General features: G+C 29.2%; 4 protein-coding genes across 4 annotated transcripts; 1 reads left to right on the forward strand and 3 right to left on the reverse strand.

Moving 5' to 3' along the window:
- Window positions 1-2,040: 2,040 nt before the first annotated feature.
- OCT59_003180 (uncharacterized protein) lies at window positions 2,041-2,442 on the reverse strand (the record flags this gene model as incomplete). Its single annotated transcript, XM_066145448.1, has 1 exon — window positions 2,041-2,442. One exon carries the CDS (start codon window positions 2,440-2,442, stop codon window positions 2,041-2,043), a length of 402 nt encoding a protein of 133 aa, XP_065996171.1.
- Window positions 2,443-3,448: 1,006 nt separating this feature from the next.
- OCT59_003181 (uncharacterized protein) lies at window positions 3,449-4,805 on the reverse strand. Its single transcript, XM_025330327.2, has 2 exons — window positions 4,431-4,805; window positions 3,449-4,367 (listed from the first exon to the last, which is right to left on the reverse strand). Exons 1-2 carry the CDS (start codon window positions 4,784-4,786, stop codon window positions 3,572-3,574), a joined length of 1,152 nt encoding a protein of 383 aa, XP_025179462.1. The 5' UTR covers window positions 4,787-4,805; the 3' UTR covers window positions 3,449-3,571.
- A 655-nt stretch (window positions 4,806-5,460) lies between these two features.
- Window positions 5,461-7,892, forward strand: OCT59_003182 (uncharacterized protein; the record flags this gene model as incomplete). The annotated part of the gene is made up of 5 exons (XM_025325785.1): window positions 5,461-5,706; window positions 5,789-5,861; window positions 5,974-6,158; window positions 6,239-6,587; window positions 6,679-7,892. The coding sequence occupies 5 exons, from the start codon at window positions 5,461-5,463 to the stop codon at window positions 7,890-7,892; spliced, it is 2,067 nt and encodes a 688-aa protein (XP_025179461.1).
- A 1,391-nt stretch (window positions 7,893-9,283) lies between these two features.
- OCT59_003183 (uncharacterized protein) lies at window positions 9,284-13,156 on the reverse strand (the record flags this gene model as incomplete). Its single annotated transcript, XM_066145449.1, has 9 exons — window positions 9,284-9,468; window positions 9,538-11,335; window positions 11,406-11,488; window positions 11,564-11,593; window positions 11,682-12,041; window positions 12,116-12,145; window positions 12,236-12,595; window positions 12,670-12,699; window positions 12,790-13,156. 9 exons carry the CDS (start codon window positions 13,154-13,156, stop codon window positions 9,284-9,286), a joined length of 3,243 nt encoding a protein of 1,080 aa, XP_065996172.1.
- Between the last annotated feature and the right edge of the window lie 3,940 nt (window positions 13,157-17,096).

Here is a 17,096-nt window from a genome sequence, read left to right on the forward strand (position 1 = left end):
TTACAAGGATTTAATGAAAATTTCAACAAACAATCAGAATAATTCAGTAACTATAAAAATTTGACAACAATGTTAGGCATTTTCATTTGTTGCAATCCTAGAAAGAAGCAACCAAATTGCTTTATTCTGTTCATCCATGTGACCATTAAACTCATATGGATTTGAAGAAAAACTATATGAAGAGATGAATGTGCAAAAAAATATTGATAGTAATATATATATTTGTATTTCAGTTGAATTTACATGTTCTGGACATTACAAAATACTGTAAATTAATATGAATAATAAAAACCTAAATTACAAGTTGCTCTGAAAGAGATTATCTTACAATATTATTATCAGAATAAATTAGATGGTGGTATTTAATTAAAAGTGAAGGAAATGAACAGTATTATGAATTAGAATTGATAAATAGAATTTGAAGAAAGATCAGGAGAGTCATGAGGTATAACTGACTAAAAAAATTATTAAGTTAAAAAAGAAAAATAGTTTTCCTTAAATATCAGTGTTTCGTTCAGTGACACAGAATGACAAGTGAATGATTTAATGATAGCATTTAATTTAGAAAATCCTTTAATGCATGAAATATTTAGAATATAAAATTTCAATTATGTGTATTGAATGACAAAAGAATTTTATATCATTAAAAACATTTCAAAAAATGGCTCCCAATGTTTACCTACCGAGCATCGAAATAGAAAAAACAATTTTAATGTAGCAGAAACGAAATATTGTCAGGAGCTTCAGAAAGCTATAACTATATGTGAAAAGATTCACGCTAATAGCAGACGCAAGCTCATGTCAATCTTACCACATTTTAATTCAAAAGAACAAGAATTGCAAGACTTTCATCAAAAATGACGTACACCATTATAGACAAGAAGGATATAGAAGTTCCCATTTTGGTGAATGTTGATGATTTCGTCCGGTACAAGACTAATAACAATAGGTCAACATGTTCCCAGAAGAAATACCACCTTGTCTATAGCAATACATTTTAGAAATATTAAAAGTTGTTATTTTATATTTTTAAAGACGAAATTCCAATGATGTACAAACTTCTATGGGAAGCTCATCATAATTTTCAATGTGTAAATGATAAACATTTCGCAAAATATATGTGCAGAAGCTGATGCTTTTATAATTCATAATTTTAAAAAGTTATATTTATTTTTATACTTAATTACTAAATAGTGATGGATCCTCGATTAAAGTTGCAATATTATAAAGATAATGAATGGGAAGCAGAATATATTTCCGAAGCCAAGAAAATTGGTACAGAAGTTTGGAATAATTTTTATAAGCATATTCATGCAAGAAGTTGTTCATTGGTTTAATATTGTCAATTTATCAATCTTTAGCTGTATTTTTTATATTTTTTAGTGTTTATTCTTTTAATTATTCTTTTATTATTATTGTTGATAAGAAAAAAGTGGGTTGTATTTTATTGGCCCGATGGGTACTTCAGCTTAATATATTAAGGTTATCTGATAGAAAACTAGTTATTTCTTTTTTTTTCTTAAATATCTGGTACTATAACTATAAAATATGATTTCTTAATTTATAATCCGTCTTTTTTTTTCAAAAAAAAAAAGGTATATCACTTTATTCACTTCGTACATTTGTCATGAATATATGCAAAGATATTTTAACAACAATCAATCTTCACTTAGCAAGTCTAGCCAACAAATTAAAATATATTTAATATCAGAGTTTAAATCTCTTGCTACACATGTTTTATCAAACTTTGCCTATATAAATTTTGTTAAATGATTGCATCTTTGATTCACATTATTCATAACATTATTTCTATAATTAATAAGCAATTACTTTCCTTGCTACTTATGATATATTACCGTACTTCCTTACTACTTAATCTTTAAAAGGATATTATCTATTGTTTGATAATTCAAGGCTTAAGAATATAACATTAGATAATCTAATAACATGGCTTTTATTGATTGTGTCATTTGAGTCATTTTTACAAATAAATGAATCATCTGCCATTACAATAGTTATTGTAGTTATTGTAGTTTTCATTCACATTTTATTATATTTAGTAACTCGAGGGACTGTATCCTGAATTACGACCAGTGAAGCTACTAAAGCTTCTTGAACAATAGCAGTAGAGGGTTGTTTAGGAATAAGATTGCTCGAAGAGGCAGTAATTTTAAATTTTTTAGACCGTTTTGTATTTGTTGCATTAGCAGTATTATCTTTTTCATTAACTCCCTCATGTTTCCTCTTAGAAGAATTAGAAGTAGAAGTACTTCGTACAGCTCGTCTAGTCCTAGGAACATCTGATATAGTTGCTTTATGAGATACAACCGCAGTAGCATCCATAGCGCGTTCTTGAATTCGAGTAGAATGTCTGGTACGTCTGGCATCTGAAGTAGAGTTTTCAGTAGCTTGTTGTTTTGTTTGTGTGTTTTTTTTATCCATTTTAAATAGATTTAATAGAATGATTTTCTTTAGCTAATAAAAGAAACGTTGACGCGTGAAAGAAAATATGATATCGTAAAGGAATAAAAACAAAATATTTTGCGTAATTAAAATAATCAAGAAAGCTTACAGGAAAGTTCTTTTGGGACAGAAAAAAAAATCACTTTTGTAGAAAAAAATGTACGAGTTTTTGATTAAAGTGGCTTATTACTGGCGATTCTCTATGACGTCATGTAAAAATTATGTAACTAGAGCGTCAGAGAAAGCAAATGGCGTAAACGTTAAAGGTCAAAATGATTTTCGCAAAGATGTCGTAATGCGATGGCTTAACAAATATTTATCACTCCGAAGAATTTCAGGATTGAATTATTCTAACTGAAAGTTTTAAAGCAAAAATCAGGGTGAAATTTTGATTGGTGTATTGGTAGAAATTTTAATTATTACTGCAACGATAATTTATGCAAAGAATTTTATGAGTGAAAATCTATTATTGTAATAGTAAATTTACGCCGAAAGATGAGATTATAGTCAATGGAAATTATAAATTTTTTTGAGAAATAAAAATTTTAATTAATTTCTCCATAACAATAATTATCATAATTATCCGAAATCCAACACCCACAGACTTTGTATGGCCTTTCTAAGTAACAAAACATTTTTTTTCACAATTATGATTCATTTGGATATAATATTTTTGAAAACTTAGTTCCAGTTTCAGGTTATAAAATCGGTAAAGTATGGTAAACAGTATGGCCCCATCCGCTGCATGAGGAGAGTTTCTTTAGAGTTATTAATGGTGAATCAGTATAATACTAGTCTTTGGATGACATCGTAAGAGAATTTACTTTAATTTGTTTCTTGTTATTGAATTTTCAATGTTCTTATAATTTTTTCTCGTAGCTATGTATCAAGTTTGGTGTATGTGATCAGACGCTATTAATAAATATTGCTCAAAATCTACCATAAGATAATGGTAGAAAAAATTTAATGGTGAACGTTATTAATTAATTAAAAAAAGGCATAAATTTATACACATACGTACATAAAAATTTTAATAAATAAAAATTTAGAATAAAGATACAAATCATAAAAATATAGCAGTGGACTTAATTTTGCTAATATTGGTTAATCAAACTTGGATTGGTTCTTCACTAAAAAAGAAATCTTTTAATCTGTTCTTTAAACTTTTCCTCTTATCACTCTTATCCCTATAATATAAATTTACTCCTCTGCTTTCTGGTTTAGGAGGGGGTACAGGATAATTATATAAACTTTCTTCACTGCTTTCACTGCTTTCTCCGCTTACGTCCGTTTTACTTCTAGGTGGTTGTGTATTCATGTTTGATTGCTTATTTGGCGCCATATGAAAAGTAAGTATGTTATTAATTAAATCTTCGGGTAATAATAATTTATATGGGTATACTTTTAATAGAAAATCTTCCGATGATATATGATAAAATCTTATTAAAGGAATGAATCTATAAATAGTTTTCTCCATAATCGTGATTTCATCTTTATTCCATTTCTTAACATCTCGTTGAATAGAAGGATTCTGAGCCAAACACCACTTAATCAAACTATCCCATATAGCAATTTCATCTAATGACAAATCATTCCTTTTTAAGAGTAATTCTAATAAGGGTGCTTTTAAACTAGTAAATTTATCAGAATTAAATAATATTTCTGGTTTTTCACAAATTTTTTTGTGACAAAAATTCCATAAATCCGTAAAATTTTTACGTTGATAAACCATTTCAAGAATTTCCGAAGGATTTTGTTGTAAAAATTTATATTGATGCTCAATCAAGTAGTTTTGAACGCAAGTTATTAACGTTGGAATGTTAAATTCATCCATTGCAATCAAAAGGTTTAGTATGTCAAGACCCTGTAGTTTCGTCAAATTGACTTCACCACAATAAATAAACCTAAATATAGCAATATATAAATATATCGTTTTATATAAATAGAAATAATTTTATATGAATTACCTTAAGATAATTTCAAAATATCGAGGTGAAATATTGGGTTTTTTAAAAATAAATTTTCCATTTTCTTTCACGCTCCAATCTGTTGCGGTACGGAAATATTGTGACCTAGCACGTAAAATAAGTGAATGCGCATGCATTTCTTTTAATTCTTTACCAACGTAGAAAATAACGTCATATCCTTCTTTAGTTTTAAATAAATTTTCAAAATCATCAGCAACTTCCTGAGGATATTTGAAAAAGTTTACTTCATTCTTTTTGAAAGACGTATCATTGGGAAATTCCGAAACATCCAGGTCATTTGGAAAATCCGAAATATCCGGGTTTTTTGGAAAATCCCAAGCATCCGGGCTAGCCATTTTTCTTTTTTTTTACGATAGAAGAAAGAAAAAAATTTGTGCATGGTGATCACAGCCACTTATAAATATTCATTTATTCGACGTGCACTAATATGTATTTTCATTTACTCAAAACAAATCACATGATGTGATTAGATTGTCAGCCCGCATTACAATGAATTCGTTAACCGTAGAATAATCACTTTAGAACCGCTTTTAAATTATGGCGCTTCGCTTCAATACTTCTTAAGATTTAACGATTAAAAAGTGTGATTAACAGTTAATCAATTTTGTGTACACGTTTGCCCAAATAAAAAAATTTTAACCGACGTGTTACATATTCTTGTTCATCAGACTAAAGGGGGATTCGTTTATTTTTGAAAAAACCGACGTGTTGTTCATCAGATTAAAGGGTAATCGTTTATTTTTGAAGAAACCGATGTGTTACATTATTCTTTCTTGTTCATCAGAATAAAGGGGAATCGTTTATTTTTTTTGAGGAAACCAATGTGTTACATATTCTTGTTCATCAGACTAAAGGATTTTTTTGAAGAAACCCGATGTGTTACATATTTTTGTACATCGGACTAAAGAATCGTTTATTTTCGAAGATCACATATCTTTGCTATATTTGCGTTATTTTTAATATTTAAATAAAGAATAAAAGTTTTATTCTCGCAAAAATATTAATCATCATGTCTTATAGTACCGAAATTGAAGCTATAGATAATTCAAATGAGAGGATTAATTGGATTGAGGAAGCTATTTCAAAAAAACATATTAAATTTTATGAATATAAACATTTTAAGAACATTAAAGAAATTGGTTCCGACGGAATTGGAAAATTCTATCGTGCAAATTGGAAAAATTTTCGTGAACACTTAGTATTGAGATCATTTTATAATTTTAATAATAAAATTATTAAAGAGATTGTTTGTGAGGTAATTATAATATAATACACATTGTACTAAGCATAAACCTACGTTCTTTTATATGTATATTTAATATAAATTTCTATTTTAGTTTAAACTTCATCGTGAAGTTGATTTTTATGATAATATTATTCGTCTTTATGGTGTTACAACTATCACTCAAGGTACAGTATAATAAATATTTTAATAATTTTACTTTTAGTACTTTTCGTAATTTTATTTCTTACAAACTTTATTTATTAAAAAAAAAATTTTTTTTTTCTTGTTTTTAATTAGAAAATCAGAATGATCAGTTAAAACCATATTTATTAGTAATGGAATATGCTAATGGTGGTACTCTACAAAACTATTTAAAGAGAAATTCGATTAAACTCACTTGGAATGATAAATTTAACCTGGCACTTCAATTGGCTTATGCCGTATCATGTTTACATGATAAGGGAATTATACACCATGATTTGGTAACGATTCATTTATTAATTATATTTATTGTATTATAAAAAATAATTTTATTTATATTTATTCATTTATTTAATGTTAGCACCCCAATAGTATTTTGGTTCGTCGAAATGTTATCAAATTTGCTGATTTTGGATTATCGAAAAGAATTGAAGAAATATCCAAACTTCAATCAATAGGGATAATTCCTTATATTGATCCAAAAAGATTTGATAGACGAAAAAGTATTGATAATAAAGTAAATCCGTCGTTAGATAAGAAGAGCAATGTTTATAGTGTAGGAATGATTTTATGGGAGATCTCTAGTGGTAAACCTCCTTTTTATTCCGAAGACAATCCATATGATATCAATTTAGCTGTAGAAATTTCACAAGGTCTAAGGGAAAAGATTGTTCCGGAAACACCTTCCGATTACGTTAATCTATATACTGGTAAATTCAATTATAATTCATATAATAATTTTATTTTTTAATTATTTATTAAAAAAACTCATTTTTAAAAATATTAATATTCCGTTTTTAGAGTGTTGGAATAGTGAACCAGATAATCGTCCAACTATGAATCAAGTGGTTGAAAGATTAAAATTAATGATATTTGTTTCAAATCAACCATCTCAAATCATTCAAAAATTTGATAAAATAAATGTAAAAGAAACAACTAAATCATTAATTTTATTAGAAGAAAAATTCAACAAAATAATCGATGAAATGGTTGATCTTATTCTTAAAAACCTAAATGAAGGAAAAAATACAGATATAGTAAAAAAACTTATTATTGATTATCTTAATTATTATAATATAAATTTACAAATAATTTATGATTTACTTAAGGATATTCAAAATAATTCAAATTCTATTTTCTTATTTGGATATTTTAATTATTATGGAATTACTATAGAAAATGAAAATTATGAAGAAGCATTTAAATCATTTATTATTGCATCAAAAGATAATCATACATTAGCACAATACTATGTTGGAAGATGTTATGAATTTGGTATTGGAACTTTAAAAAATGAAACTTTGGCTTTTGAATATTATAAAAAAACAGTTGATCAAGATTTTACATTAGGAGAATTTAAGATTGGTTGTTTTTATGGTAAAGGAATAGGTATTGAAAAAGATGAAAAACAATCTGTTTATTGGTATAAAAAGGCTGAAAGTAATGGTCACTTAATGTCTATGTATAATCTTGGTCTTTATTATCTGGATGAAAAGAGTGCTAAAAGAAACTATTATGAAGCCTTCAAATTATTTAAAAAATCTGCTGAAAAAGAGTATTCAGATGGAATAACAATGTTAGGATATTGTTATGATAATGGATTTGGGACAAAAATTAATAAACAAAAAGCATTTGAATTATATTTAAAAGCTGCAAATTTAGGAAATAATATAGCACAACATAATCTTGCTCGCATGTATATAAATGGGGATGGTGTTGAAAAAGATGATGATAAAGCATTTGAATTATTTAAAAAATCGGCTGAAAGAGAAAATACGGATGGAATAGTAATGTTGGGATACTGTTATAATGATGGAATTGGAACAGAAATTGATAAACAAAAAGCGGTTGATTTGTATCAAAAAGCAGCATATTTAGGGAATGATGTGGCTCAATATAATGTTGCACTTTGGTACGAAGATATGCAAGATATAAATCAAGCCATCCATTGGTATAAATTATCTGCTGAACAAGGAAATCAAAAAGCACAAAGTAAATTAGAAGATTTAGAATGAAAAACTTGAGAAAAAAGCCATAAAGTATTCTAACTATTTACGAGAGAGATTTTATTTATATTTTTGCAATTCTAATAAAATTTATTGAAAATAAATTATATCTTACTGGTTTATCGTTGGCATATTTTCATAATATAATATAATAATATTACACCAATATTGTAAACATAAAAGAAGCGCGACTTAGCACTAATTCTTTATTTGTCAGGTAATACCTTGTCGGACCATATCCTGAATGACTTTTGCTGAAATTAGTCCCGAATCACTGTTTATTTCCGGAAGTCCAATTTCTTGAATCCTAAATCCCAATGTCCTGATTCCTGAATGGACAATTGCTTGAAATATACAATATAACAATAACTAGTATAAATAATCATCCCATCCAGATATGATCAACACTGCAGATACAACTGACGCGATATATTTATTACTTTTTCGTGATTTAATCATCTTAATCTTTAAATCTATAATTAATAATATGCGAATTTTTTAAATTATTTATATTACTACATGAATAATAAGTAATTTTTAAAAAAACTCTGTCTATAAATAGCTAATATGGACGACACTAACTTTCTAGATTGGCTGCTTTCTTATGTGTATGTGATTTTGGATATTATTTTGCTTGTTTGTGTAACAGTTCAGGCTAAAGTTTACAAGAATGTAGAGATTTTTTATGATTTTTTTCATTATTTTAGTTGGTATTAATTAAGTCTTTTAGTTCTTAAAAGACGTAATAAAGAATATCACTATTTAATTCTGACATTATCAATTTCTTTGGAGTGAAAATATAATTTAATTTATTTACATATCTGTAGAAATTTAAAATTTCTAAGAAAAATTATTTGATAATAAAATATTTAATACAAGATCGGAGCGCATAAATTTGAATAAATATAGTGACCATTTGAATTGGATAATCAAAGGAAATGAATTTAATGCTTCATCATTTGTAAGAAGCGGGTCAAGTATACTGTATACAGTATCTGGTATACCGAAGCCAGCCAAATTTTTTAATTATAACAAGTTATCTCAGTAAATTCTAGATCTATTCGGAGTTACAAATTGTAATGCGCACGTGATTTTTGATCGTGAATATTTTCCCGAATGAATGAATCTCGTAGTTAGCAGTATTGGCGATAGCCGTAAAAATTTACCATAAATGTAGGAGCAAAGAAATAACATGACGTAGGAACTCGCATTACATAATTTATTTCTTTGTAAAATACTGTATACTCTATTCTGAAAAATAAAGTTTTCATATATTGCAGACTTTTAAAAAATATGTTACATGAAATCGTTACAGTTAAAAACTACGAAATTGTTTTATCACCATTATTACGCAAAGAAATGCAAGAATGTTGATTGAAGCAGAAATTAACTTCCCACTATTAATTTTTTTTTACGACCTTAATCCTTTTCTTTGCTTGTTCATTCATACTGACTTTACTATATAGATCATCTTCATCGTTGTATAGCCTTTTGTTACATATTTCATGCGCAGTTTCTTCTTCCATCATTTCAACGGTTCTTAGTTCATACTCCGAAGCAGTATTAGCGTCCAATTTATCATTGGCTATATGAAACAATAATAAAAGGTTACATAACAGTAAGATATCTTAAATCACAAGTCATTAACTCGTACCTTCAGAAAATTCAGCACGACTAGAATACGTATAGCCATAAAAATCCTTAAAATTCGCTTTGTATACTACAAGACAATTTGATTGTAATAAGTCCAAAGCATCTTCAGTCTTAGGTCCGTTTGTGCATATGAAAAGCATCCAGTCCTTAAGTTCAGGAATTTTTGCCTTTAATTCCTTATATGCCTTTTCAGTCTTCTCATACTCATCTTGTATTATTTTCTTGCTCAAAGTCTGGGGTTGATTAGTTGTGGCGTCTGAAGACTTTACTTGGATCGCAAAAAGGCAATTATTAATGAAAAAAAAGATATCAAATGGAGCTCCTTTACAATTCTTATATACGGTACAAGGTGACAGGTGTTCATTCTGTGATGTATGAGGATACCGATGTTTAAGTTCCTGATATTTTATAGAACTTTCGTCAAGGAGCTTAAACTTATATTCTTGATTTTCTAAAAACTCAAATTCATTAAAACCATACGCGCCCCTGAAGAGATCTTTTATTGTTACGTCTTTATTTAAGATTGAAAGAAGTGTAAGCCGTAAAGTCCAAAACTTCACGTTGAAAAATTCAAAGCTTTCCCAAAAAACATGAGAATCTTGCTTAATCATAACTTCCCAAAATTCACACGATTTGTTAAATGATGTTAATATGGCAATCCATATATAAGGCATGCGGACATAAAAGGAAGCGCTGTCGGCTACTTTTTCCAAATTTAGAATACCTTCTGATGAGAGGTCAATATAGGATACTCTCCCATCTTTATCAGCTACATTATGTTTAGACACAGGGATATTAAGGATGGCATGCGCAATTGCTGGAGTTACAGTGTAAGCAAAATGCTTAAACTTGTATCGATCCATAAGTTCTTCCTTTACATTTGTAATACAATGTACATAATCCACATTATTTGTTCCACGCCCAAATTTCTTCACCAAATCTTCAAAGAAAATTTCTAGAGCCCGAACTTGCCCACCAAAGTCGCTAATACAACGACGAAAAGTACCACTGTTGATATAATCTCCTAAAGAATAACGTTCAGAGACAAACTCAATAATGTTCTGTACCTCCCGACTTTGAAGAAGGCGAAGTGGTAGTTGTAAATAACGATAAGTTGATTCTTTGAGTATTTCTTCAAGAGGACCTTGGATTGTTCCGGCCAAGATTGGTACATGAAATATATTTTTGCCAAGGCAATTTAATCCTCCGACAGCATGAATAATTGAACGAAGTGGATTGTTTTTAAATAAATCCCTATCGTACAAGCTGTGAAGATTATTTAGTTCATCAATGCCGAGGATAATTATGTTAATATCAGTGTCAACATCCTTGAGAACAATCTCAAGTGCACCACTAATTTTGATTTTACAATTTTCGCCACACATCATCACAAATTTTTCATAGTCATAAGCTCCACCGGAGATAAAATGTTCGTAAAGAATTCTCAATGCGACTGATGTTTCGCCAAAAAATACATCATCCAGTTTTGCAGGAGTACCGTTGCCAAAGGTAACATTTACGGAATACATCCTGTCTTTGATCATATTCAAGAGTTCATCGTCATTCGTGTATTTTTCAGCTTGTTCACGTAATAAAGTTGGAATCTCCTGTAGGAATCGGCTCTTGCCAGTACCTGGTCCATTAGCCAATATGGGGATAGGGTGGATATTTCGGTCTGTTTCATTGCGTTTTGTAAATCTTTCGCAAATTCCATTTCGACTTCCGTTGCCTTCCATTAATATTTTCATTGTCTCCTCCCGGCCTTGTAGAGGAAAGTCGGCACCTGATGTACTCACCAACTGATAGAATATATAAATTAGTGCGCAACCAGAAACAGAAAAAAACAAAACAAGTTAAACAAAAACATACTTTAGGTACTACAGTTTTAGGGGGACGCTTCAAGGTCATCATCCAGTTGTAAATCGAATTAACGTCATTCCAATTGACCCCATCTATATGTATCAATAATGGCGAGTTAGAATACAAAGACTAAAACAACACAGGATATTTAACTAGAGATACCGTACTTTGTGTAACGCCTTGCTGGGAGGGATCTGCTTTAATGCGAAAAAAGAGATCAGACCAAATCGATATTTGTTACTGCAAATTTCTTGTTCGAGAGGTAAAACATGGGGAGACACTTACTGGGGATGATGGCAATGACATGGATATTAGACATTGTAAATTTAACTCCATTTAATTCATCTTGAAAATAGTCCTTAAACATTAGTCTAGGTTTCATTTCATCTTCTTTAGGTTTTTCTTTAATGTCACTTTCATCTTTGACGTCAACTTTCCAAAGTTTCACTGCGTGTCTATCAGAATCAGCAACTTTTCTCCTATCGCAGATATAATCCTTGAGGTGACCAACTTTGAAATCTTTAAAGTCGTAATGATTATTACCAAGCTTGGCAATTATGTTTTCATTATTTTCTTTATTAAAGTTAACCAAGAAAGAGTCAAGAGGGTTAACCGTGTCGCTTAGAACTGAACAATTGAATGACACTAACATTTTAAAGATGGCGAGTTAGAATACAAAGACTAAAACAAGACAGGATATTTAACTAGAGATACCGTACTTTGTGTAACGCCTTGCTGGGAGGGATCTGCTTTAACGCGAAAAAAAAGAGATCAGACCAAATCGATATTTGTTACTGCAAATTTCTTGTTCGAGAGGTAAAACATGGGGAGACACTTACTGGGGATGATGGCAATGACATGGATATTAGACATTGTAAATTTAACTCCATTTAATTCATCTTGAAAATAGTCCTTAAACATTAGTCGAGGTTTCATTTCATCTTCTTTAGGTTTTTCTTTAATGTCACTTTCATCTTTGACGTCAACTTTCCAAAGTTTCACTGCGTGTCTATCAGAATCAGCAACTTTTCTCCTATCGCAGATATAATCCTTGAGGTGACCAACTTTGAAATCTTTAAAATCGTAATGATTATTACCAAGCTTGGCAATTATGTTTTCATTATTTTCTTTATTAAAGTTAACCAAGAAAGAGTCAAGAGGGTTAACCGTGTCGCTTAAAACTGAACAATTGAATGACACTAACATTTTAAAGATGGCGAGTTAGAATACAAAGACTAAAACAAGACAGGATATTTAACTAGAGATACCGTACTTTGTGTAACGCCTTGCTGGGAGGGATCTGCTTTAACGCGAAAAAAAAGAGATCAGACCAAATCGATATTTGTTACTGCAAATTTCTTGTTCGAGAGGTAAAACATGGGGAGACACTTACTGGGGATGATGGCAATGACATGGATATTAGACATTGTAAATTTAACTCCATTTAATTCATCTTGAAAATAGTCCTTAAACATTAGTCTAGGTTTCATTTCATCTTCTTTAGGTTTTTCTTTAATGTCACTTTCATCTTTGACGTCAACTTTCCAAAGTTTCACTGCGTGTCTATCAGAATCAGCAACTTTTCTCCTATCGCAGATATAATCCTTGAGGTGACCAACTTTGAAATCTTTAAAGTCGTAATGATTATTACCAAGCTTGGCAATTATGTTTTCATCATTTTCTTTATTAAAGTTAACCAAGAAAGAGTCAATAAGGTTAAACGTGTCGCTTAGAACTGAACAATTGAATGACACTAACATTTTAAAGATATTTCTGTAAATTGATAAGTAATGTGAAGTTTGGAAGAGTTTTTGAGGGTATTGATATTTTCTGATTAATTATAAAATGATCTTTATAAACTTTTAATTGTGGCACAAAATAAGAAATGATTCATACGATTTTATCGTTACTCAGTTTGTATTCACGAGGCATTTAATTTGTTTCTTTAAATTTCATTATTATTATTTTAAGGGATCTTAATACAATTGAGACATGTCTATTAATAACATGTATTATTATTTCAAAATATTCACAAGGAAATTGGAAATTTCTTAAAATCTTTTGCTCCTTAATCATTATCAGATTTTTTTAGTAAAACAAAAGAAATTCAAAAAAAGTACACTTTACATCATGATTAATTATAAAATGATCTTTATAAACTTTTAATTGTGGCACAAAATAGAATGATTCATACGATTTTATTGTTACTCAGATTGTATTCACGAGGTATTTATTAGAGGTTGGAACCGGTGTAATGCCGTAGTATACATAATAAATTTATTAATTGTGAGGCGCAGTATTATATTTAGTCTTAGTGTATAAAATTGTAATTTATTTTTAGTTGTATTAATAATTGGACCGAAAAGTCGTTAAACTATTAGTCATGAGAATCAAGGATAATTGGTCCGTAATGACCTTAAACTATTAGTCACGAGATTTAAGGATAAATGAAGATCTGAAAGATACTAAATTGAATCAAATCAAGTGATCTGAGGTGTCAAGTGATTAATTTGTTGATCACTACGTTAATATAATTCAGGAGTTCATGATGATCAAAATGGATACAAAATTAAGATAATGGAAATACTTTAAAAACAATGGAAATACTTTAATAATTTAAATCCATGAATCGAAATTATGAATTTAGTTACACAAAAACAAACATAAAAAGGCGTGAAGATCACCTTTTGGGAAGGACAGAGAAAATTGGACGAATTTTGTTATGAATTATTTATTTTATTATTCAATGTTATTAAACCAAGCATATTATTGTATTTATTTATATTATTAATAAAGAGATATTTTTGTTAATACCTAAGGTGGCAACGTGATTTATCACGGGCTTAGGTTTTACAAGTGGTGCATGCTCCGAGAAAGGAAAAGTGATCATCCTCACATGATCACTACAGGTTATAAGTACAGGATCTCTGAGAAAAGAAAATGATCACCCCCACGTGATCATTAGAAGTTACAAATAAAGGATCAACGAAGTTAAGGAATTATAAAAGTAAAAGTTCTAAGTCTTGGTTAAAAAGAATTTAAGGTGTATTAACGTTAAATTTTAATAAAATAAAGTTAAATATTTTAAAGGATACGTGAAAATAATGGTTACCAAGGTAAAAGGTATTAATTTGGGTAAGTATGATCATAAACGTATAAAGAGATAATGTTAAAAATTAAATTTTTGATCTAACTTGACCACCGGCTGATAAGTCAATGAAAAATTATTATTATAATAATTTTCATACATATGAACCAAATATGTATGGTAGTAATTGATTATCAAGGGAAATGCGAGGCTAATCAAGTTAGAAGGGGTTTTAATAGAATATTGTAAATGAGTTCCATGAATTAAGGATTAAAAATAATTTTTATAAATAATTGAGGTTAAGTTAAGGATGAAAAGTGTACCCAAAAACCGACACTATAAATACGATGGTAGGGTAATTCTGTGTGAACTCAATTGAGGTTTTCTGTGTGATCAATTGAGAATAATTCTGTGTGAACTCAATTGAGATTTTCTGTGTGATCAATTGAGAATAGTTCTGTGTGAGCTTTTTCTGTGTGAACTCAATTGAGGTATTCTGTGTGATCAATTGAGAATAGTTCTGTGTGAACTTTCAAAAACAATTCTGTGTGAGGGTACCCAAGAAAATCATGATTAACGTTAACAAAAATAAAAATAATATTTGCTGGACAAATATATTCAAGGAAAATTATAAAAAGGTGAGGAATTCGATCTCTCACCCATAAAATGGAATACAAAATCAATTTAACCAAAGAGGATTCAGAAAAATATTTGTGTAAAGGAAAAGGAATTAAATTAAAAATTTATAATGAAGATAATAAGGCCATCAGTCTAAAGACCATCTATGATGTTAGACCACCCAAGAAAAAAAAAAGAGATGTTTGACCTGTGATAATAGAGAACATGTGAAAAGGACCAAAAGTGAGAATAAAGTGGAAAGATTTATAAATGAATTGTTGACACCGGTAAATGTGGAAGACCTATTGATACCAGAAATACAAAATGTAGAAATTCATGATGTTGAAAAATTAGTAGAAAGATACATCAGTCTTGGAAATACAAATGGTAAAAACATCTTAATATGGTACAATATTGGACAAATTTTTGAACGAGAAATTAAAGCAAGAATAAATCAAACAAAGCCAGACCAGACAGCTAGAGAAGAATTATATGATGAAATGATGGAATTTATAGTTAATGAAAGTACTGATGAAAAACAAAAGAAAAAGGAAGCATTAAGGAAAAGGATGCAAGGAGCTATAAAAATATATAAACTTTTTACTGAAATTGGTCAAGATAAGATATATAGAGTAAAGGAAACATTTGTAACGACTATTATAAAATTGACAAATCCGGAAATACAACAAATAATCGGACAAATCAAATATGGATTCACACTCCAACCTTAGGTTGGGAATTTTAAGGAAAAATATAAATTTATTTGTACAAGCCTGTAAACTACCATACTCAGTAATGAACAAATGAGGTAAAGGCAAGCCCAGTATAGGTCAAATAAAATATAAAAGAAGGATAAAAAGTAAAAGACGCGAAAATTTTTAGAGAATTTTATTAAAAATAGAATGGTACCATGTTTGGAACGCTGAATATATAAACCATAAACAAGAACATGACCTAGGAGTGATAGAACCAGAGGAATGTTTAGCATGTGAAATATGTAATCCAATAGAAAGAGAAGTATCAGCAGCATTCAAGAAATTTTGGGATGCTTTATTTAAATTTGAGGATACAATACTAATGTACAATAATGTAACACATAAAGAATTATTGAATTTATTAAGTATGGACAATAGAGAAAGGGAGGATACAATACATAAAGGAAAATGTAGGAATATAGTAGATAGAATAATTGAATCAATAAGGTACAGACAACAACCAAAAATGAAAGAAAAAGGTTTAAGGATAATAATTGTAGTAATTGTAAGGGATTGTATTGAAGGAAATTTAGAAAATGAAGTATTTGACCGGTTAATTGGATGTCCAGAAATAATGGAACATGGATATATTTTGGAAGATTGGGATGTTGAAAACAAATTTCAAAAATTTTGGGAATGGTACGGTTCAATATTAGAATTTGGGGTGGAAGTAATCCATGCGACACCAGAAACAATAGTAATATTCAGGAAATTATTATACATGGAAGAAACCATAACTGAAAATATAGGAAAAGTAATTGATTTAACGAATACAATTGTTTACAGAAACTCATTAGGAAAGGAAGAACCAAAACAACAAGATTGGGAAAGATTGATACAGAAAGTGTTACAAAGATTTATTGACACCAAACAATTTACAAGGGAACCTGAGGACCCAGAAAGTGATAGTCCTGAAAGTTATGAATTAGAGGACAGTGATGGTAGTATACATTATGAAATAAAAATAGAGGATGATGTCGAATGGACAGTGGAATCATTAAAAAGAAAAATTGAAGAAATGGGTGGAAGGTTCACCGACAAAGATATACAAAGAATGTGGGACCTAAGGATAAGGATAGAATTGATATTAACAGAGGACTTTTTAGGTACATTTTTCGAATTAATGGGACTAAGTGATGAAAAATTAAAAGATGAAATAAATGAATGGTTAACAAAAGAAACATTAATATGTGGAAATTGTAGGAATAGAAAGTTACCTGATATGATAGCAGACATTGG

The sequence above is a fragment of the Rhizophagus irregularis genome, chromosome 11, assembly GCF_026210795.1.
Source record: "Rhizophagus irregularis chromosome 11, complete sequence".
In the NCBI taxonomy this organism is placed as follows: domain Eukaryota; kingdom Fungi; phylum Glomeromycota; class Glomeromycetes; order Glomerales; family Glomeraceae; genus Rhizophagus; species Rhizophagus irregularis.

Coding starts and splice junctions, on each gene's coding strand:
- OCT59_003181 (XM_025330327.2), bottom strand. CDS start 4,786: ATGGCTAGCCCGGATGCTTGGGATTTTCCAAAAAACCCGGATATTTCG. Junction 4,368..4,430: donor TATTTTGAAATTATCTTAAG/GTAATTCATATA, acceptor TGCTATATTTAG/GTTTATTTATTGTGGTGAAG.